The following is a 23533-nucleotide window of genomic DNA, read 5'->3' on the forward strand; positions in this document are numbered from 1 at the left end:
GCATGTCGTCAGAAGAGGAGGGCAAGAGTATTAGCTACCATTATTGACAGTTTATTTTGTACTAGACTCTGTGGGAGGCACATTATGTGTGTGTTCGTGTTTAATTTTAACTGCAAGTCTAAAGCTCAGAGACGTTAAGTGATTTGCCCAGGGTCACACAGCTTGTAAGTGGCAAGGCTGAGACTGGAATTCATGCCTGCTTGTCTCTGATATTTTTATTAAGTTGTCTTCCCATTGAAAAGAAAAATAAAATCTATTATCAACAAACCAGCAATACTGATTAGGAATGGGTACAATTTGGTCCTTTGTGTATGTAATAAAAATAACTCATGGCCGACAAGTTTAGTAATGGTCTCAGAGATCATTCAATAGCTACTTGGAATGAATCTATTTGTCTCCAAAATGTCAATGATGGTATCTCTGAGTAGTAAACTTATGAGTGATTCTTCTAATCCCTTCTTTATAGTTTTTCTGCATTTCCCACATTTTCTACAATGAGTTTGTATTACATTCATCATTTGAAATACAAGCAACTCTTAGAAAAAATAGTATTGATCCATCCTTGAGAGTGGCAACTTTCCTTGCTATTCCCTGTATCTAAATATCAGAACTATCATCTAACTCAGTTAATTGAAGAAGGAGATCCAAACCATGTCCTTGTCCCAAGGTCATCAAGGATACTGTTCATCTACAAGTCTGTGGGGAGTAGGGATAGTTACTGAGAAAACAGCAGACCTCTTATTCGGTTTCTTGCAATTGCCTATATAAAACACAGTGATGTTTTCCCAAAGGGAAAGTACGTCTTGTATAATGTAAGATTTAAAGCAAGAAGAAGGCGCACTAAGCTAAAGTGAAAGATGCAAAAGATAAATCAAGAGTGAGATATAAAATTTGGCCGCCTTCTAAGGAAACAGAGTTTTCAAATAGTGGTAAAATTAAATTTTTCCCCTCTTTCCATTCAGTATATAATTCCAAGAAAAAGATGGGTGAATGTTACCAGGATTAAATTTAAATACTGATGCTCCATCTCTTGCATACTGCCTTATTAAAGAAATTCTAAAGAGCTCATTAGGAGAAATTCTTTTTCTGAATTAGAAGTACTTTGTGTGTTGTGATTTGACTTGAAATATCTTTTTTAAAACCCAGAATAAAATTTTGGGATTTTTTGTTTGTTTGTTATTTGTTTTTGTTTTTTATCCTTTTGCACTTGCTGATATTCCCCTGAAAGGGAACTAGTTCATTTCTTGTGACGTAGAATGGGCACAATGTAGATTCTGTATTATAAAAAAAAGCTGTTCTCATTATTTGCTAGTAATATCAGCATATTAAAAAAACTCATTTTATACAACTAGATAAAGACCTTCGATGACCACCAAAAGGGACACAAGGTCATTTTGGGAGCTCCCCCCAGACTGCTGCGCCCTCGGTTCTGAAGGGTCTCCTAGTACCTGAGTTCGTCGACGTTAGCCACACTCCTGGCAAGAATCCCCTTTTCGCGGCGAAGCTTCTTGATCTCCAGCTTGAGGATTCGCATGTCCTCCACCCTCTGGTTGTACTGGCTCTCGCCTTTATTCAGCACCGACTGTTGGATCTTGATCTTCTCATACAGCAAAGCCAACTCATCATTGCGACGAACAAGCTGTGACCCAAGGATGTCTCTCTCGCTGATGACCTAGGAAGGTAGGAAAGGACGTGGCTACCAGGGGATGAAAGGTCTCATGTTTCATTAAGGCAGCAGCATTCATTCAGCCAATGAGTATTTAGCCAATGCCCACGTGCGCTAGGCACCCAGTGGGTGGGGATTGGAAATTGGAAATAGCCTGCTAGGCAAGCAGCACTGGCCTCCTCCCATGCGCGTTTGCAGTCTTGTTGGAAACAGAAAGAGTCAACAAATAATCCGTAATAATAATGACCCAATAATCCTTGGCCCATAAGTGTTTGGTTGGTTTTATCCAATCCATTATTTTGTAAATGTTTCAATTTAAATGACTTTTTAGCTCTTGCCAAGTTCCACCACTCCTTACTGTATCATACTGGCCAACTTCTCTCTTTAAACGTGCCAGATCTCTGAAAGCACATAGGTTTCCACCCCTCAAGTTATGTAATTATTAATTGCAATTCTATGTCAGCAATTATATTAGAATGTAAGCTCCCTGGGGACAGGGACCTACTTTTCTTGTGCATCAATGTATCTCCAGTGCCTAGAGGAGAAAGTGACACATAGTAAGTGTTCATACATATAATTTAAATAATTGAATGAATGTTTTATAATTAATCGACAAGCGATAAGTCTCTGCTGCTGTTCTTCCAATAGACTGAATGGAAAAGCTTAGAGAAGAATGAGGATTCACGAGGAGTTGACTCAAACAGTTTGCATCTGCTGATGAGGTCTTGAGTCTGGTGAGGAGATATTCCTACCTGGTCTAATTCCTTCTTCTGTCTCAGCCTCTCCCCATCAGCCTCAGCAATAATTCGCAGGAGTTTTCTCTCTTCAGCTTCCTGCTTTTCAATGAAGTGTTTGGTCTCCAGGGCTTGTTGTCTCAGCTTCTGTAGTTCGGCCTGACAAAGCATGAAAGATATGGACAAATTTCACTCTGTAACAGCACAAACCAGGACTGCAGGGCCCAGAATGAGACATACAATATGCTTCTTATACTCTCCCCTGATGTTTCATTTAACATGGTTTGATCACGCTCACAAGCAAAACAAGTTACACACACACACACACACATATACACACACACCCCATAAAGAAACGGCAATGCATGTTGCAGTGATCATGTTTATTCTATGAGCTGTACCCTAGAGGGATTTCCATCATTTTTCTATGTATTTGTAGCAGAGGCTTCATTGGTATTCAACAGCATTTCTCTTATTGGCTAACCACGGGGAGAACTCACGAGGAATAGTGCAGAAGAGGATGTGGGGGTGAGCATGGGGTGGGGGTCTTTGTATGTACCAGCTCCTGTAATGGTCCTAATACCACCAGCACATCAACTGTAGAGATGAAGCCCATTTCAAGCAAAAATTTAATTAATAAAGATAACAGCTATCTATCTCATAAAACATCTTCATGGAACAGAAGAGAAGTTACGGTATAAAAAGATAGATAGATCCTACTCCTAAGATGCTTCCAATCTAGATGAGAAGATAAGATACACAAGTATTATGGACATATTAACAAGTTCAAGCAATAATGTTTCTATATCTTTATCATCACAAAGACAGTGAGGTGATGTTATAGGAGGTGAGAAGACTGGATTTGTCAGGTAGGATTCCTGGAAGAGCTCAGATCTCGAAGCTCTTGAGGTTACATGGAAGTTGTAAGAGTAATGGGGAAAGGGTGCTATGGACCAGTAAGTTTTGGAAGGAAAATTCCTCCCATCAAAGGACACATTCACTGCATTTCCACAACTATATTTGTAACTTACAATATCCTCGGCATGATATTAGGTATTTTGCATAGCTACTCTTATCCCCATTTCACAAATGTAATTACAGAGACAAAGAAAAGCAGATGAATTCACCCAAGGTCACAGAGCTAGTGAGGAGCAGAGTTGAGATTCCAGCCTAGGTCTTTTGATTCCGAAGCTTATGCTCCCTCTGCTATCATTACCATGTGAGTCATCCAAGTCCAATACAGGAGATGAGTAAAACATGAGGTATTCCCCATCCATTGTAGCTGACAAATACAACTAACCACACTACACTGTGGAAATGCCACCTACAGTATGAAAAGGGACAGGGGGGTACACAGGAATAAGTTCCTATTTCTGCCTGGGGTTTAGACAGAAGAACAAGTCAGGGCCTTGGCAGTTGACAGATAGTTCCAAAGTGGAGGGTATGTGCTGGGGTACAGTAGCCAATAGACAGGCTGGTATGAACAAAGGCATGCAAACTATTAAGCACCCGGTATGTCCACCAGACAGCAAAGCATCCCATGCGGTTGGGTTAGAGTATCAGGTGAGGAACGGCAGGAAGTATGGCTGATAAAAGAGCTGAGCCAGCCTGGGAAGGGCTTTGCAAACCACACACTGTAGGGAGCATGCAATGGGGAGCCACAGAGGTGTTCACATTAAAGGAAAGAAGAATATGTCTCTGAATGGTTCCATGCCAAAATGGGAAGGACAGGTGTTATCACAGACCAAGTCAACACAAGAAGAAACAAATGGGAGGAGAGTTCTGCGTTCACCCGTGCCGGGAATCACAAGGGAAATGATTAGACAATATTCAGGTTTCAACTTTTCAATGACTTGCAGATCAGCAAATGACAGTCCAAAAGTAATAATTTTCTCCTTCAAAGAAATATCGGCACCACCCCTCTTCACCCACCCAGAAATGTCACTGGGGTGATAGAAAATCCCATATTTGCAAGTACCTATGAGCCAATCCAACTCTCCATGACGTCTGCTTTTAATCCATGAAGACCAAGAGTCATTAACTCCATACCTCAAACTTACCCAAACAGTAGAAAATACTGCACACCTAGTAATAGACACGTAATGTCACAAAATAAATGCAGTCAGCTACTATAAAACCAAGGGCTTCTTTTATGACACGTTGTTTGCTCATTCATGAAATACATTTTGGTCCAGAGATAAACAAAAGGAAATACTTATTGAGAAAAGATCTGGTCTAGTATTTACCACTTTGGGGAGGTTGCGTGTTAGGAAAGAGCCTTTCTATTTCTACCATCATTTAAGGTGACAGTGAAGACAGTAATAAAATACCTGCTTGGCTCATGCTTTTTTAATAAAACTTTTATTTTCCCAGATGTGCAACATTCACTTTCCTGTTCCCAAGTGCCACGAGCTGATCAGAATCCATCAGCAGAACAAAATGAAACCCCTATTACATTAAAATGCAATCAACAGTGTGTAAAAGTATCTGTCTGAAATGTAAAACCATTCATGCATTTGGCATTGCTGGGTGTGTTTTTTCATAATATATCAAAATTCTGAATAGTCTCCTTATGTCATAAATTTATGGGCTGTAAACAAGACGTGGCATTAGACGTTGGCAGCAAATGTTAACATCAATAAAATACCTTGGGTCTAATGCATTTAGTAGCTATAAATCTGAGCTGTCTCACCCAGGAAAGATGGTAACAACTGCTATGGACCTAAATGCCCATTAAACAATGTTCCAGGTGGGACCCAACGTATCAGCATTTCTCAGAGTGTTACTGGTGGTATGAAGTTGTAATACAATAGCCAGGCACACGTTTTAGTCAATCCTTCCACAATTACACAGTTTTGTGGTAGGTGTTTATGAAATACATATCATCTAATTTGGCTGTGGGCATATGAGTAAATCACATCTCAAGAACCACAATCATGGGAGTTTCACCCGTTCATAAATGATCACGATATTCACTGGATTTCAAGAAACCATTTGTTTACATCTAACAAAACAAATAGGACCACCTGGAGCCTTCTAGCCATGAGAATAATTAGGCATTCTCTCTTCTCTCTCTCTCTCTCTCTCTCTCTCTCTCTCTCTCTCCCTCTCCCTCTCGCTCTCACTCTCGCTCTTGCTCTCTGACAGTTCCCATCTATGTCATTCTAGAGAGTCCCCTAAGTAAAAGGATATGGTGCCCTGAAGCCAGTTGCTAATGTGATGCCGAGATCTGGACATAGAGCGTTTGCTGCTGAATTATTCACCAAGAATCAGAGTACTGTCAGATCAATGTGGGGTGATTGGAAGGTGATGAGACAGAATCAGGGGCTTGTTAGGACTGAAAGGCAGACAATCCAATGAGGTGGCTCCTTCAGTGCTGATGAAACAAGACTGGGACAGAATGGGCAGACGGACACAGATGCAGTAACGTCTACAGAGACCTACTGACATTCTGTTGTAACCATAATGTGCTGACAATGGCTAGAATCCTGAGGAGTCAGTACAGCCTGGTAGCAACTAAAAAAGGAAAAGAAACATGAAAGGAGCAAGATTTTCTCTTTTGAGGGGGCTAAATGAGAATGGGAATAACCTAGTATGGACAATTGTTTGTCTGCTGGCTTGGAGTAGTAGTAAATTGGGTTGTCCTGGCAAAAGGCATCTCCTGGTCTACCACACAGACAACGGCTTGCCCTTCGCAGAGGGTTATGTGCCCACATAGTTTTGTGGAACTCACAATAATAAGCTACATGTCTGTTGGAGCAAAGTCATTAGAAAAATCTTCCCTTTTGTCCAGGATTTTTGTTTGCAAACTTCAAATGCATGAAATCCAGAGACTTATGGGGAACGGGATTCAGCTTTGAGGCTACAAAGGGCAAGAGGCTGAAACTCAACAGTTGAGCTACATATTTTTCTAAAGCATGTCAAATGGGCTTAATGATAGGCCAAAATTATCCACTCGAAGCACCATTGCAAGTCACCCTTGGATAACCTCAAATAATAAATCAAGCTGGCATCCTTTTTCTGTTCCCCATTCTTGCTCTAATGGGAAATGCTGGGGGGAAAGGTATCCTAGCTTAACAGTAAGTCCAAACCGATCATCTTCCTATAATCGATAATCCAAAGTGATCCAGACCTATGACTCTCCATTTAGAATGGACTTTCCAGAACAGGAAAGTCATCTTTCATACGTACCAGCTGCCAACTCTGCTGGCCCAGGACCAACAAACAGGGCCCCGTCACTCTATATTTTATTTTATTATGATGCTTCTTTGGAACTATATGGGTAGATTCTTGATGATGGAGGGCATACGTGAAACAAATGTTAACCAAACTCAAACTCTAAGGAATTAGGAATAATGTCTCTTTTGCATAGGACATTGCTTGTTCTAAAGCAGGATTTGTAGAAGGCAGTTAGTTCCACCTTGGACCCCATTATAGGGTAATAATCTTTTGCAGAGAGCACTACTTGGGAAAATAAGAAATGAGGATCAATGTCATCCTCTAAAAGGAAAGAGAGTTACACTGAAGCCTTGTTAACACGGGTCCATGAGGCCCATGGGTAAAGCAATGTTTGTAATAAGATTCTTCTAAATCATTCATTGATAAATAAACCCATTCCACTACAGGCCCCGGGGTGGAACAAGCTACCTTCTATAAAACGATGCTTTCAAATAAAGAGAAGAAGGGCAAAGACACAAGACATTTTCAAATTTTAGAAAATGTATTCATGTTTCTTTATATGCACACATAACATAAAAGTTACCATCTTAACCATTTTTAAGTGTACGATTCAGTAGTGTGAAGGAGATGTAAACAAATTTTAATGCAGATTTTTCTGTTCTTTTTCTATCATAAGCTGGAATTGGGAGATGAAAGTCTCAGACAGGTAACTATATCAATTACCATATTTTCTTTTGTAAAGGCACTTTTGCTACTTTTTAATCTTCCTCAAACCAAATGTGCTTTCAGTTAATTTAATGTAGTAGCTGCATTTCCATGAATACCTATCATTAGTTGACAAAACCCATTGTTGAGAGTGCATATTTCATTCTATGGCATTTTGGAATCAAGGATATATGGCATTAAATCTGTCCAACACTAGATACACATTTTCAAGATAGTTCCTATCTTTGAAAGCTAATATGTGCAGAAACCAAGGGATCCAGTCTCTTATTTGTTGTAGGTAGTTCCTACAAGTGGCTCAGAGGCATTTATGAGTATTCTGCATATACATTTTCACAATAAAAGTGGCATCATCCTCTTGAAAGTTCCTTTTTTAATTCTTTGGTCAAATGGATTGAAAGGGAAATCTACTGGATCGGACAGGAAAAGGAAAATAGATTAGTTTTAGTAAATGTGTATGATTAAACAGATTTGGTTTGAGGATTTGAAATAGTGTAATTACTTGGTATGTATTCTTGGAAATAGTCTCTATGTTAGTAGACATAGAATGCTCTAAATTAGTAGATTTAGAATGGTAAGGCTTAGCACATATAAGAAGTCAGAGGTGATTCCCTGGAGGAGGGGCTAAGTTCTTAAACCATAGCGATAAGTTGAACTAGGAACATGGCGGAGGGCAAATCAAGTGAAGACAAACCTTGACTCCCAGGAGCTAATGATATTGCAGGCAGAAAAGTCATGTGCACGTGAAGCAAACAATTAGGAGCAGAGGGGCAACAGGTCTTGCCATCATTGGCTTACAGAGGGCCTGGGGAGGAGTGTGGGAGCGTGGGACGGGGACACAAGGGCTGGACTAGGGTTGTGAATGGAAAGGGATTGTAGAAAGCCTGGAAGCTCCAGGTTCCTGGGCACTGCTGACCTGCAAGGTTCTCTCCCGCTGATGTGATGGTGGCCAGCCTAGGTGAACTCGGCACATGGGCATGTCCACTGGCCTCCTCTCCTGTTTACCTGGGAGTGCTCCCTGGGAGAAAGCCCAGTCTGCAGCTGGTAGAGCCCATGCTTCTGGGGCCTGGGTTCTCTTTCCTGCCCCGCATTGCCTTCAGTGAGTGTGAAGCCTGCCTCAAGTGGGTCACATAGATGGATATTTGGTCCATCGCTTTTCTAACAAGACCGGTACCTTCAGTGTTTCCTTCTCCTTCTCTATCCGCTGCTGTTCCAGGTGTAGCTTCACAAGTGCTGACTCTTTGGCAGAGATTTCTTCTTTCAGCTGATCTACTTGATGGGTCATAATCTTTAATTTTCTCCTCATTTCTGTTATTTCATCCTAGCCAAATGCAAGGAGAAATGTTTGAAAGGGAATTAAATAGACATCTCCATCTCTATGGCAGATCAATACGCAGTAGACAGCTTTTAAGAAAGATTCTCTCAAAACAATGGTCTCTTGGCCAATTACAACTGGACTATTGTTTTGTATATTGTGCCCACCAACCTCAAAGTACTTTATAGCATTAACTCTCAAAATATTCTCATGAGACATATGCAAAGTATACATAGTGAATAACACACACACACACACACACACACACACACACACACACACACACACACACGCTATTCCTCATTTTACCAGAGAGGAATTGGAACCACAACACACTTTATAACTAAAAGTCTACAAAGCAAAGCTCTGCATTTAAATGACAAGAGTATGCTGCTCCCCTCTGAGTCACAGCAGCTATTAGCAGTTTTAAAAATTAAAAACAGGAGAACGGCGATTCTCCATAATAATTAAAAGCAGGACCATGATCGTCACATCCTATCAAGTTGTGTCGTTTCCATTTCAAACAATCTGAGAATTCCGCATAAACTCATCTTCTCTTTCCGATGAGTTCCACAAGACTTTTGCTTGATCTACTTTAAATTCTGCCATTAGGATAACAGAAACTGCTTTATATAAATATATTCTTTACCTGAGCCTCCACCAGATTCTTGCTATACAAATTCCTGTCTGACCTCACAGCTTCATAAAGGTTCTGTTGCTGTTTTAATTTAGTCTCTGATTCAGCGATTTTTTTCCTGTAGTCAAAAATCTGCATTTCACGGACTTTTATGTCTTCCATGTTCATGAAGACCTGGAGGAGAAAGTATGTGAAGATGATTAAATAGCCCATCTGCAATTATCGGTTCAAAACACACAGGTGTTTATCTAAGGGTAGCTCGTAGAAACACCGGCGATCAGAAACTCTGACCATAGCTACAACCACTGAGGTATAACAGAAATTCAACCCCGCTCACTAGGGGCAAACATACATTTTATCTACTCCAGAAGTCTGCTCAAGCATGAAGTCTTAGCACAGTTATTTTGCCATCACAAAAGGGGAAAAAAAAATAATGAAATTCTGAAAACATCTCCTGACCACCCCCACCCACCAAAAAAAGAAAATACAAAGAAGTCACAGGCTTAAACAGATCTTATCACAGAGCACTAAGAAAGATAAGAGATAATGTAGCTGTTTGGCCACACTTGGGGCTTTATAAAGTTAACAACAAGAAAAAAAAGTGGCCTTTGAATGTTAATAGCAGTCACAATGCTTTCTCACTAATGTCAAACTCACTCCATCAGGGAAACTCAAAGGACTTCATAAAAATGCATTCTGTTGTGCACAAAACACTTCCAGGAAAGACGAAAAGCAAGAACGGCCTCATTTTGCAAGTATGGAAAACCGAGGCATGAAATTCCACAGTGAGCCAATACCTCTCACAAGCAATCCCTACAGTAGAAATTACATAATCATGGCTCTCAAATGCACTGTCCACAGAAATTGATTTTTTATAGACAAACTTCTTCAAAAATTCCTTAAGAAGAAAAGCATTAGCGAGGAAGATTGATTCAGTCAATGGAACCATGGTCTAAACAACACGTAGAACTAGAATATATAAGAAGAAAGTTCTTAAGGCGTCACTGCATTTTAGTGAGGTTCTCTTAATTAATGGTGAGAGTTGAAGGCAATAAACAGAGCAGTGTGACCGAGAATGGAAGAAAGGAGATGTACATTACGTAACACAGCCAGGGAAGTTTCCTCTGAAGAGGCCTTAGGGTTCTAGGTAAAAAAGTACTTTGTTCAAAAAGTGCTTAGATCTTTGCCATGACAACATCCATTGGGGTTCAGCTATGGGCCACCTATGAGTAACGTGTTCCCAAATAATGGGAACTACAGAATCCTTTTTTATTCCACTTTGGAATTAATATTCCAGAAAATATTGTATTCAGAGAAAGTATTCAGAGAAACCCTATTGTAATATTTTCCCTTCAGAGTTAATGATGGCTGGTGTTTAATATATTATCCTTTATATCTACAAATAAACACATTTCAAAGTATTCTTAGACTTATCATTAAGGAGAGATGGGATTACATTTTAGTAAATGCCTTTTCAGCATATATTATTTTGTACTATATTTTCTATTGGCTCTATTGATTTGATATACTTGTATTCCTTTCATAAGTATTTTAATTTTATTTCTTTATACGTAGTTTCATGTGCCATAATTTAAAATAAATGCATAAATGTGAAGCATACATTGATTTTCTTTTCCTTCTTTACTTGGACCTTCCTTCTCCCTTCAACCCACATCAGCCCTTCATCAACACATAAAGTAACCAGATGAATAATCTAGGATGTGTTCTTCCACATTTTTCTTTGAATTCTGCATATTCTATTCAGGTCTAGTAACATCATCATCATCAAAATAGCTAATATTTCTGTTACTTTCTATGTAGCAGGCATTTTACATGTGTTAATTCATTTAATCTTCATAAAAATCCTATAAGTTGTGCATTATTATCATCACCCCAATTTTACAAAGAAGGAAACTGAAGTCAAAGAAAGTAATATCACTCACAGCTATTCAACTAGTAAATATACAGATACAGAAATTTGCTTGTTTTCCTTCTGGGGCTTTGTTTTTATTTTTTTAAGCAAAATGGGAGCTTATATATATTTTTATGCACTCTGCTTTTTATCACTCAGTAATACTTTGTGGAAATCATGTGGAGTAGCTCAGTGTGGGTGTACCATCATATACTCAGCTCTTCCTCTCTGATGGGATTAACTTGGTTTCCACTTTTTTGCCACTCTGAACCATTATGCAGTAAACATTTGTGTACATATGTCCTTTTACTTCTTTCATTTGTGCTTTTACTTCTGTTGGGATGGATTCCCAGGACTAGAATATCTGGCTCAAAAGATACATATTTTTTTAAACTTTAATAATATTGCTAGATTGCTTTCCAAAAATGGCTGTAACACTTTACATTTCCATACCGCCAGCAATAGTTTTCTTAATAGAAAACTCTGCTTGTGCTTTCAGAATAAATTCTCTTTGGTCATACTGAGTGATTCTTTTAATGTACTGTTGAATTTGATTTGCTAGATTTTCATTTAGGATTCTACATACATATTCATAAGTGACCTAAGTCTATAGCTTTCTTTTTGGTTCTATTTTAAAATTAAGGTTTCTGCTCGTTTCAAAAAATGAATGGAGTACCTTTGTGTTCACTTATTCATTCACTCACCCATTTATTCATTCCCTCAATGAACATGTATTGAGGACCTATCAATGGTATGCACTGTAAAAGTACTGGTGATATAAAGTAGAATAAGACTTATTCCCTACTCTCAAGTTCACCTCTAGTGAGTGACTCCACCACAAAATTGATAATTAAGGAATGGATACAACCAGGAAACTGAGATATGAACAAGGTGTTATGAGAGAATCAAACGCTGGAAGGTTAATGGATGAGGAAGGTCCTACCTATCTTATCTAAGCAGTTAATATTCAAGATTTACATAATTTGTGAAAACTACCCCTTCCTTCTTATTCTTCAGCCTTCCCAACCTTGAAGCCCAAGCTGTCTCCTAGGTTTGGAATCTTTAGTCATTATACCTGCAGAAGGCATGGGTTATATTAATATAGCAATGTCAATCAATATTACCCCAAAGAATACAAAATGCATGAGTATCGCTTTTTCTAAATTCACAAAAATATTACATAGCCTCAGAATTATCTTAAAAGTTTAAAAAAAACTCAGTTTTAAAATCCTTAGGCCCTCGGCGACAGTGTTGAAGCTAATTTTCTCTCAACTCTTTCAGTGACTTCCATAGTTAATGATCTTTCTATATTTTCTACTTCTCCTTGACTCAAACCTTGATGTACATACATGTTTTTGAGAGAATTATCTATTTCAACCAATTTTTAAAATTTATGCGACTAGATTTGTACAATGTATTTTTACATATTTTTACTCTTTTATTATTATTTCTTATCATCCACTTCGTGTGGAAAGAAAATGGCCCAAGGTAAGAATATATATGGACTCTGGTGAATGGTTTGGAAGCTCGATTGGAGGCCTGGAAGGAACGAAATTAGAAAATCTGAGACGAGAAGGTCTGGGGAAGAACCATGTGGATAGTTCTGAAATGAAAAGAAATCCCATTCCTTCTTCATCATTTCTTTGATCCACATCTTTAGATTCCTTAAAAATGAATATCAGGTGGCCTTTCAAAATACAATAGTAACTAAAATGTACATAAGTTAGGAATAAATGTGAAACTTAAATAAAGTACCCATGACTGGATCTGGTATTTGTTTGATGTTTTAAAAAGAAAGGTACTATCTTGGCCTAAAATTTAACCTTTCTATGAACATGATCACCCTTTCTGGGGTTCAGTGAAATGAATAGATTGACGACACTTTGAACAGCACGATCAGCATTCAGAATATCAAGCAGCACATCAGAGAAAAGAAAAACAATTGCTTCTTCAATCACTCTGAGAGATGTCAGAACAAGAATAATCCTTTGCACAGACAGAATAATGCTCCAGAGGAAGGATGCTGCCAAGGGTGTTTCTTTTTTGGGCATCCAGCTAGCAGGGTCCATCTTTCTGCACACAACAGTGACCAAATTCACCACTTTGCTTCTGGACTCTTGAAGCTAGGAGTAATAAAAACACATCACAATACTAAGAAGATCAAAGGTATTTCAGTTAAAAGACAATGAAAGAAGAAAAAAGTACTGAAACTAAGGGGAAAGACAAATTACAAAGCCATTTAGTTCTGTGTGTTGGAATTCAATTTGTTTAGATGGAAGTCATTCAAACCAACGTCACACAGACGTTCCAGTCCTGAAAATTCTTTAAATGTGTGGGATATTAAGCAGGAGCAAAACCTTTCCTCAGCAAAATGTCCCGTTAAAAATAGTATATCAGAGAATGTGGGATGCCAGCTGTGGGCCTGGAGCTTAATTAATTGATTACACTTTAGATACCTCAAAGCAACTCATGAAATAAATCACATTTTAGAAAGTTTTATCACAGCCAGAGAGTTGGAGCTCCTAGCATTTGTAGGCCCTCTTCAGAGGAGCCCAGAAAATGCTTACGGCACATTCTCAGGGTACAGTCCCCGTTTATAACCTACTCCTACCTTTTCTTCTTCTGTTAAAACAACCTGCCAATGGAAATGAGGCGGAGATAAAAATCAATAACACATGCTGGAAATCTGCAGCATAGTCAAAACATCACATAGACTAAGGAAGGATAAGAAAGTAGGTCACTGAATTTGGAACCCTTTAACTTGCATTTGATGAAATATCAGTACAATAATCTTCTCAAATAAGTTTTTCTGACTCGACGGTTTGAATGCTGACAATGCCTTTACCTTCTTAATGAAACTGAAAACCACACTCTCTGAAAAAAAAAGAAACTATGTGCCCAAGCATGTGAAATTTTAAGTCTTCTTATTTTTCTTGCCTTCTTATGTTATCCTCTATCTTAAATTTATAGAGGCATTTCTATGTTTCTGTTTTTTAATAGCATCTTACATTATATAATGAGGTATATAATAATATCCACCTCAAAGGACCATGATGAAAATTTAAGGGAGAAAATATATATATTTGTGCCATCATGTAAGTACTTAGCATATCATAATTTAATCATTTAATAAATGGTAATAGATTATTACTTAACAAATCAACTTGATTTTTCCATGGATGATATTCTGTTCTGCAGGAAAATAGTGATCCCTAGTACACTTCTTTTATTATAACACAACAAGCTTATAATTTCTATATACCTCCTTGAAGTTCCTCTCCAGGATCCTAGCCTATTAAAGATGCTCTGTATTAAAACTTCAAATAAGCATCAAAAAAACAGGAGCTTCATTTCGTTATGAAGTACCTATTCAGTGAACAACATTTCTTTGATCTTTTGCTTTTCTCACCTACTTCTAAGCCCTTGAAAGCATGTTATTATTCATTTCTTGGAACATCTGTCTAGAAGAGCTTTGCTTGACACTGTTATAGGCAAATAAGTGGAGAGCTAAGAAACTTCTAAGGAGGGATTCATTGTAAAAGACTGCTTTTTGGTATATAAAATGTCCAGGAGGCGATGGCCAGAAGTTTAATATTTAGAATAAAAAAAGCAGGGTCCTAAGTGAGCCAAGTGTATGGCATGCAAAATGCTCCTCAGGTTTAAAAATCAGCTAGGAATGGTTTTACCTAGAATTTGTAACAGCTCAGAAAAAAGTAAATACAGTAGACTACAACTTACAATGCCACTCCTGGTTGCCTGTCAATTTATCTGAACAGTAAAATACAGAGTGCAGCAGAGGAAAAAGCATAAGGACAGAAAGTGCTGAAACATGGTAGTAGATTAATTTAAGGTTCTCCAAATGCTCACTGCCTCTCCCTGTCCCCACCACCTGCGTGGAAGGAGTCTATTTCCCCTTGCTGTTGAGGTTGGACCTAGACATGTGACTTGCCATAGCCAATGGGACATCAGAGAACTTTAGGCATGTGGAGAACCATGAAAGGTGCTTATGTGGTTGTGTTTATCCATAGCATTCCTTCCTTTCTCCATGAGAATACCATGCATCCTAGTGGATAATAAACATATAGAGCAAAACTAGGCCCATCCCACAGCCCTGCACCGAGCTCAGAGAAGCCCAGCCTAGATCAGCTGACACCCCCCACCCCCAGGCAACTGCAGGTGTGTGAGTGAAAAATAAGCGCTGATCTTTGTATGCCAATGAGATTTGGTGGTTGTTTATTATGCAGCAATATTAGAGCAAGCGTTGACCGAGACAAACCCGTAAGAAAAGGTATGGGATTCTAAGCCGTTCAATTCTGGCACAAAAGGGGATCTTCTTTCTTATTTGCAAATGCCAAGTTAAATTAGTAAAATGTAATGTAGGGCTTTCAGCATCTTAGATTCCACCTTTCTTTTTCTGTACAGAAAGAACCAGAAGGCAAATGTTGATACTGTTTTTGCAGCCACAAGGAAGAGACAACGCCAGAAGTCACTCAGAGCTAAAATTGCCAAGAATGATTCAAATAATATTGTCCATCATGGCAACATGTTGCAAAAGAATTTGAAGAGTAGACCCATCCTGGTAAATGTATTATTGAAGGAGAATTTGCTCTACTAAAAGTAGTCTTTGAGTAGTTAATTCAGACTCTAACTATACTTTCCATCCATTCTTTCAACAAAAAAAATATTTAAGTGCATACCTATTTAGTAAACAAGTAACATGAAGAACTCAAAATTGAATAAGACTTGCCCTCAAGAAACTTGTAAGTCGAGTGAGGCAGACACACAAATAAAGGTAAGTTGGCACAGGATTTCTTCAACTGCCAGACAGGGGAACCAAGTACAGAGGAGTCAGAGATCACCTTTAATAAAGGTCCTTGGGAAACTGGGAGTGTATTTGGTCCTTAAAGGAAAGGCAAGGTTTCATTAATACTTTTTCCTTTGTTTGTGTGGTCTTTTCCCTTTTTGGGGGGGAAAGGGTCAGGATATTAAAGTAATACATATTCGTTTTAGAAAATTTGAAAAATACAAAAAGTACAAAAGGGGGAAATTGAAATGATCTGTATCCCTACCACCCTAGGATAACCACTCTTTTTCCTATTAAAATAAAAAGGCAACTAGGCTTCTTTTTTCATTGCCCAATTCTCAGAGCCTACTTTTCCTCATCACTGTAGGTAAAACCACACACACACACTTTCTTCCAGGGCAAGTCTCTATGAGATTCTCCGGTCACTGGTTTTGCCTGGGACATGGTCGAGCTGCAGGCACAGTTTTTTTTCATCTCCAGAAAATATTTTCCCATTACATCTCTGCTTTGGATCTCAGTTCTACCGTCAGAGAGCAACTGCCTGTAGGCTGGTTTCTAGTCCCTGTCCTTTTCTCTTCTCTTCGATAATTTTTATCTTTAATTTCTTTTTCCTCTGCATTCTAGGAGAACTACTCAAGTTTTCACTCCACTTCACTGCTTACATTTTGCACCACACCAATTCTGTTCTTTACTAACTTTAAATGAGGACTTTAAAATCTGCCATTGTTCATTTTGTTTTGTTTGGGTTTTGTGTGTTTTTTCATCGCTTTACAATTGTTCCTTATTTTATCCATCTCTTTCTTTTTATTTCATCTTTGCTTTACCCTAGAGGTAATATCGTCTTGGACTTACAACCCAGATGACAGTCCTGTGTCCTCTGGGGTCACCCCATCCTTAACAACCACAACAAAAAGTCTAGAAGCCCTATTCTGTATGCTAGGAAACCCAATATCCCACCTACTATCTCCAAGAATTCTTAAAAGAATTATATTTCTCCTAATGAACGGAGGCTTCGAGTTCCTGTTTCCATAAGATTCTGGATTCTCAGCTGGTATCTTGTCTCTGGCACGTACTGCCCCCTTTTCTACTATGTGTTACCTCATTTCCCTCACCATCCAATTCCTGCTTCCCTTCAAAGTGCACTCCAGTCACAGGGTTGATGTAGCCAATTGTCACTGAAGGCTTGAGGTACAGAGAACAGTGAAGAACTTAAAATCAAATAGTAGGCATCCCAGTTCTTAGCAATTCCTGGGTCATTCCTTCCAGAAAAGCCCAGCCTACTGTCTTGATGTTGGGACTGTCTGCTCTCTTCTTTTAAGCTTTTTCATCTCCTCCCCATTTCTGCCTCACCACACTCCCTAGCACTAATTTTTGTACATTTATACTCTTGGAAGGAAGCCAAACCTTTTCTCTGCGTTTGCTTCTATTCGGTTGAACCTTAGGAAATCCCTGAGAGTCAACTGTTTTTCACTTACAAAATTGGCTATTTCAGAGGGTTCAACCTAAATATCTTGCTATTTTCTGAGCCAGGCTTTTACTCTGGGGCTTCCAGAGGCCACTCTTGTCCTCTGGTTCAAAGGCATATTTTTTCCATTGGCCCCATTAAGCTGCGTTTTCCCTTATTCATCCTTGAGCAAGGTGGGATTTATTGCAACCTAGGAGCAGCACTGTTAAGGTCACTCCCATCCTTAGTGTCCCAGAATGTGCTAGAATCCACTTTCAAATCTCCAGCTGGAAACAGAGCCCCGTCCAACTCTAATCTCTAGTATTCTTGCATTTAGGGATTTGTAGGAGGCCCAGGCCCAAATGCCTATTCTCTGTCACTCTGAGCTGAGGTAGCCTATGGAAAAACTGTAACTCCTAGTATGGCCCATTTTAACAGGTGATTCTCTCTGCCCTGACACCTCCCTAAGCCACCATCCTCAGAATATAATGGGACACCACCAGTTCCTCAGCTGCCTGCTTTCCCACTCATTCTCTGGGTTTGCTGTAATTGCCCAACTACCTGGACACAAACAGTTGACTGGCAAGTGGAATGACCTGGTCAGTACAGACACTGAGTCAGGGAAGAGATGGTGGGAGAGTTCTAAATCATCTTTCTAGATCTTCTCAGGTATTCTCTTTTATGAAGCAAATTCAAGGGACAGTGAGTTGAGGTCCAGGTATTTTTTCAGTTCACCTTTGAACCTTTGATGGTTTTAAAATCCTCATCCATTTTTTTTTTTTTAACTTCAGCATTAGGTTTTATGTCAGCCTTAATATTTGATGCTGGTAAAACTTTTCATCTATGTCTGTACTTTACTGACATATTACAAGAAGCTGAGAATAGCTACATTCAAATACTACTTTAAAGAAAAAACTCTGAACTATTCATCAACAAATTTACTTACTTGCTTCCTTGCTTCTTTATTTATGAAAGGTTTACATAGTATTTATTATGTGCCAAAGATTATTCTAAATACTTTACAAATATTACCTCACTTAATACTCACAACCACCCCTGATGTACATCACCAATCCTTTTCCTATGCATGCAGATAATATTGGGGTCAAACCACATAAATAATTTTGCATTCTGCTTTTATCAAATTCATATTGTAAACATGTTCCCCATTGTTAAAAATGTTTTTCAAAAATATGGTTTTAATTGTACAAACTGTTGTATCAAACAAATGGAGCACAATTTATTTTGAAGAATATTCTTTTATTAAAATCTTTGCATTTCTTATTTTTTCATCCATTCAGTTTTTAGAAAAGAAATTGCTGGTTTCAAAAGGATAAACTTGGAACAATATATATTCACTTTAGATGTAGATGAAAATATCAGTTTCATAACATCTTCCCCAGCCCCTGATAGTATTCCTCAACTCCCTATAAATAGAATGCATGAAAGGGAACCGTTTGTGGGAAGTGAGGGTGTGTGTCAGAGAAAGAGGGAGAGAGAGGAGAAATAAATAAATATGGGGAGGATGCAAGAGATATATGTCTTAATAAGAAGTCCAGAGATGGCACAAGTTGCTGTAGCAACTAATATATGCTGTCAGGGGTGAAGTAAGAGATAGAAAAATTATAGTTGATAAATAATATTTTAAGAACTTGTACTTAAATTATTTAAGTGAGACATTATATAACCTCATACAGTTAAAATCAGAAATTGTGAAAAAGTTACCAGCAAAACTTGGTACCAGTATCTCTCTTTTGCAAGGAACCAGAGAAAAAATATACACTCCTATAAGAAAATCAGTGGCAGCATTCTTTGTAACACTCATCATCTATCCATTTGTTTAACAAACACTTTTTTGGTGCCTACTATATGCCAGCAGGTTGTAAATGAAGAAATGAATGAGATAAACTCCTTGCTCTCAAGAGCTGACTGTAAAGTAGGGAAAACAAATGTGCAAATAAGTAATTACACTAGAGGATGATAAGTGCTATTCCCAAGATATCTACAAATCCAGAGAGAAGGAAGGGACTAGATCTTCCTAGGGAGTCAGAGCAGACTTGATCCCAGAGATGAGTATTTGAGCTGGGTATTGAAGGGAGAATAGGAGTTTTCCATGCAGAAAGGGAAGGAAGGACTCTCCAGGGAGAACAAAAAACTTGGACTCTGCCCCATAGTCAGACCATACCAACGGCTGAGTCTTACATGGGTTACAGGAATGTACAAAAATACTGCTTCACTCTCCACACTGGATGGCCAGGTAGGACAGGGGCAGCTAGGATCCCTGGGTTAGTCTCCTCCTGCCCTCAACAGTCTCATTCCCCTGATTCCCCTGTGACATAGACATGTTATGTTTTACATGTGCTGTGATGCAAAAAATGTTAGGAAGCACTGCCCCGGGTTGCTGAGAGGTGACAGAAGTTTGTAAGACCACTTTGGGGTTTTAGCACTTAGCTCTGGCAGCCTCTGAGTTGCCTGGCAGCTTCTGTTGGGTTAGTGCAAGGGGCTTGCCACCCCTCATTTCCAGTGCCTCCTGGCCCGTTGTGCCTCTACCCGCCCACAAGCCAAGCTACTGCCTGTGTCCCCTGGCTGGCGGGGGGTGGGGAAGTGGTGCACAGGTTGGCACACTGCCTCTCAAAGGCAGCTCCGCCCGACCTGTGTACGGCATCATGTGGCCCCTGCCTTACTTCCGCCACCAGCCAAGTGGTGCAGGACTTTGGACATGGCTCCAAGCAGCTGGGCATCTCCACAGCTAACTTTCCTGAACAAGTAGTAGATAGTCTTTCAGCTTATGTGTCCACGGGCATTTATTATGATTTATTGTGGTGGGGCCAGTACTGGAAGCAGAGATGTCCATGAGATGGTGGTGAGCAAAGGACGGAATACAAGAATGGAGTATTACACGAATACAAAGAAGTCCATGGAAACGCATGTCATGCATCCCTTCAAAGAGGACTTCTCTGGGGAAATCCTCAATGGGGCCATCGTTGGCTACTTCCAACCAGAAAAGAACTTTGATTCTTACAAGTCACTTATGTCGGCAATTCAAGGTGATATTGAGAAAGCTAAGAAACGACTAGATTTACCAGAACATTAAAAATTCAAAGAAGACAACTTCTTTCAGGTTCCTAAGACCAAAATAATGAAGGGCCAGTGATGAATGGCCATCTTATTTATTCATTCACTGTTTTCTAGTATTTTACTGCTCATAACTAGGCAGTCTCAACTTGGTTGTATTTTACAAATCAAACATTTTCCTACAGCTGTGAACTAGTTTGAACAGTGCAATGTAGTTACCATATTATGCTTCAACTGTTCGTTTAAACCCATCATGTTACAGTACTAAAGATTCATTTTAAAATCAAGATTCTTTTTATGTAATATGTTGATTAAAATTTACCACTAGAAAAGTCTTAAGTGTCGTATAATGGAAATGAAATGTATATAGCTATGGGTAAAAACGCAAGTCACTAGTTGGAGATGAAAACTATAATTCCCATGGTAAAATACTAGCATATACTCATACAGCGTGTCCTGCTCAACAGAGAGGGCTCATAAAAGTCAATGTACTAAATAGAGGTTTGATAGTTTATTATAAACCTAAGGGGGAAAATTCATACTCTGTGTTTTTGATATTTTGTGCATTAATATATTATTACAAACATGAAGACCTGTGAAATTTTATCTTATTAGTCAGTTTTTTTATGAGGTCAAATCAGTGTATTGTGTTCATTTTTGTCACAACTGTCTCAGATCCAATTGGTCTAGACCCCCTGTACCTATCATGTTTTGTCTGTGTTTCAAAACATTAAAATTAGTGTTTTTCAAAAAATAAAAATAAAAACCAGTTGGTGTTATGGCAGCCAAGAATGGAGAGAGACTGATTATCAGGAAAGAGAAGTAGGAGGCATGTTCCGATATATTTCCCATCTCACCATATAGGCCCCTTTCTTAGGAGGACCATATTCCTGCCCAGAGATGTCAGGCTTAGCCACCTGACTTGCTTTGGCCACTGGAATATGAGTGAACGGACCCTTTCCTTCCCTATAGAAGCTCTGAGAGCATCAGGAAGGCACACTGTTACACTGTTTTCCCTCTGAAGAGGTTAGCACATCCCAACAGAGTCAGTAGTAAAGAAGACACAAAGTAGGGTTGCAGCTGACCCTCAAAGGCCATGAATATAGGTGACATGCAGGGCAGCCTGCGGGGTCTCAGCTCCCGCTTCCCACATAAGAACGCAGGATATGGTGAGGCCAAAAATGAACACCCACAGAGCCATAGGTAGGGGAGTCATACCACTATATTCTGGCTGGCGGCTGGGTTGCAGACACAGGAAACTGGAGCCACAGGATTCACAACCCTCACTGCACCACTTGCAGGCTCAGCCACCATCTTCTTGCTAGCCCTCCCCCCATTTTTCCTGCTAGTGTAGCCACGGCAGTTATATTAGTGGCCAATGGCTCACTGGTTACAGCTGACGGCCAACTAGCCACAGCTGATGGCCATCCAATCACAATTGATGGCCATTTACTACCTAAGCCAGCACTTTCTATGTGAGGCCGAGAGCCTGGAAACTGCTTTCTGGGGCTCTGTCCCCACAATGTGCAAAAATAGATCTTTGTTGCTATAAACCACTGCGATTTGGGGGTTGGTTGTTACAGCTTAAGCTGAGTGACAAAGAAGCTAATGGGCTAGCCCAAGCTAGAGAATACAAGTGCCTGAACTGACAACTAATCTTTTCAGAGTCAGTATATCAATCAATGGAGCTTCTAAAATGATTAAGTCAGAAGAGAAACATGCTGTATTCCAACGGTTCCCAATCAGGGGTATGAGATTCACTTGGGGATCTTTTACCAGGAAGACATGTCTGCCCAAGGCAGATTGGAGCATATGTATTTGTGCTTCTCCAAACTTATATTCTGCAAATATCTGTTCAGCATTTATTTAGTCTAAATGGGAAGAAGCTGACTTCCTCTTAGTAAAGCTTGTTTCTCACTTTCTTCATGTTTATAACTCAAATGTTGACTGTCTCCTTGTCATCTTCCTTAAGATTCCACTCCAAAAAAAAGCAAAACAAAACAAACATGCAAGAGAATAGGTAAACACTGTAGAATTTATAGATTTCATTGAGGAGATGGAAGAGAGGGCTTACATTGCATAGCAGGCAACACTTTGCTAGAGGGAGAAAAAAAACCATTAAATGATTCTTTTCTCCCAAATTCTCTTCTAACCTCATAGCTAAAACTTCCCTTCATTCCCCAGCCCCCACCCCTATCCTGAAACCACTGCCCATTGCCATCTGTGAATGCACCAAAAACAATACTAGTTTAACCACTGCTGCTTAATGCAGGCAATGTGCTAAGACAACTGGTTAAAGTGAAATCCAATCCCTGAAGTCATTCTTAAACATGCTGCCTTGAGCCTTCTCCCTCTCAAGCAGTTTAGAAGAAACAGCCTGGAGGTCAGCTACACAATGTGTGAATTTCCACCACTGGTGAAGTTTTAGGTTCACAGTAGTTTTAAAAATAAAAAAGCGCTTTGAATGTGTGACACATTTAGATGATGCCAGTCCTTACTTGCCTCTTAATTTGAAGTCATTTAATTAGATGCTTTTCTCAATAGGACAACAGGGAAGATGGAGAACCTGGAAGTTGGGAGAGGGGCTCGAGGAGGGGAATCTGAGGTCACCTAACCCAAGCCTTGCCCATTTCACTGTTTGGTCCAGGATCAGCTCTGAGACAGCTTAGACATGGTCAAAGTCACTCCTCTTAAATCTTCAGGTGAACCACGAGCTGAAATCTGAATAAATGGTCTTTGCAACAGTGTGACAATCAGAAATGTAACAATCAGAAAGAATGCCAGGTGCTCTCCTCACTCACATCCCCACAAGGGGTGGCTTACCTTTTGGGTTAGGTCACTGGCTTCATTGATGTACCGATCTCGCTCCTTTTCCAGCTGAAAGATGATTTTTCTCTGTTTCTGAGCCTCATCTTTGTAGTTCTGGATTTCTTCCTCCAAGTTCCTCTTGGCTTGTTCGTGGAGCTTTACCATGTCTAGCTGTTTCTGGGTCGCATTGACCGCCTTGAGCATGTTCTAAAAATAAGGACAACAGAGCAGCCCCA

The 23533-nt window shown here is 39.4% G+C and overlaps 1 protein-coding gene and 1 pseudogene across 2 annotated transcripts in view; one reads left to right on the plus strand and one right to left on the minus strand.

Annotated features, from left to right (window-relative positions):
• Positions 1-23533, minus strand: part of CFAP58 (cilia and flagella associated protein 58) — an 89376-nt gene that overhangs the window by 44063 nt on the left and 21780 nt on the right. The window contains exons 9-13 of the mRNA XM_081073722.1: positions 23313-23504; positions 9267-9428; positions 8477-8623; positions 2419-2559; positions 1449-1672 (exon numbers count right to left, since the gene is read on the minus strand). Of these exons, the coding sequence (XP_080929848.1) occupies positions 1449-1672; positions 2419-2559; positions 8477-8623; positions 9267-9428; positions 23313-23504 (866 nt within the window). The remainder of the gene's footprint in view (positions 1-1448; positions 1673-2418; positions 2560-8476; positions 8624-9266; positions 9429-23312; positions 23505-23533) is intronic.
• LOC308508187 (riboflavin kinase-like) lies at positions 20081-20568 on the plus strand (annotated as a pseudogene). Its single transcript has one exon. The product of its transcript is annotated as a riboflavin kinase-like (transcript).

The sequence above is a fragment of the Rhinolophus hipposideros genome, assembly GCF_964194185.1.
Source record: "Rhinolophus hipposideros genome assembly, chromosome: 15".
Lineage (NCBI taxonomy): Eukaryota > Metazoa > Chordata > Mammalia > Chiroptera > Rhinolophidae > Rhinolophus > Rhinolophus hipposideros.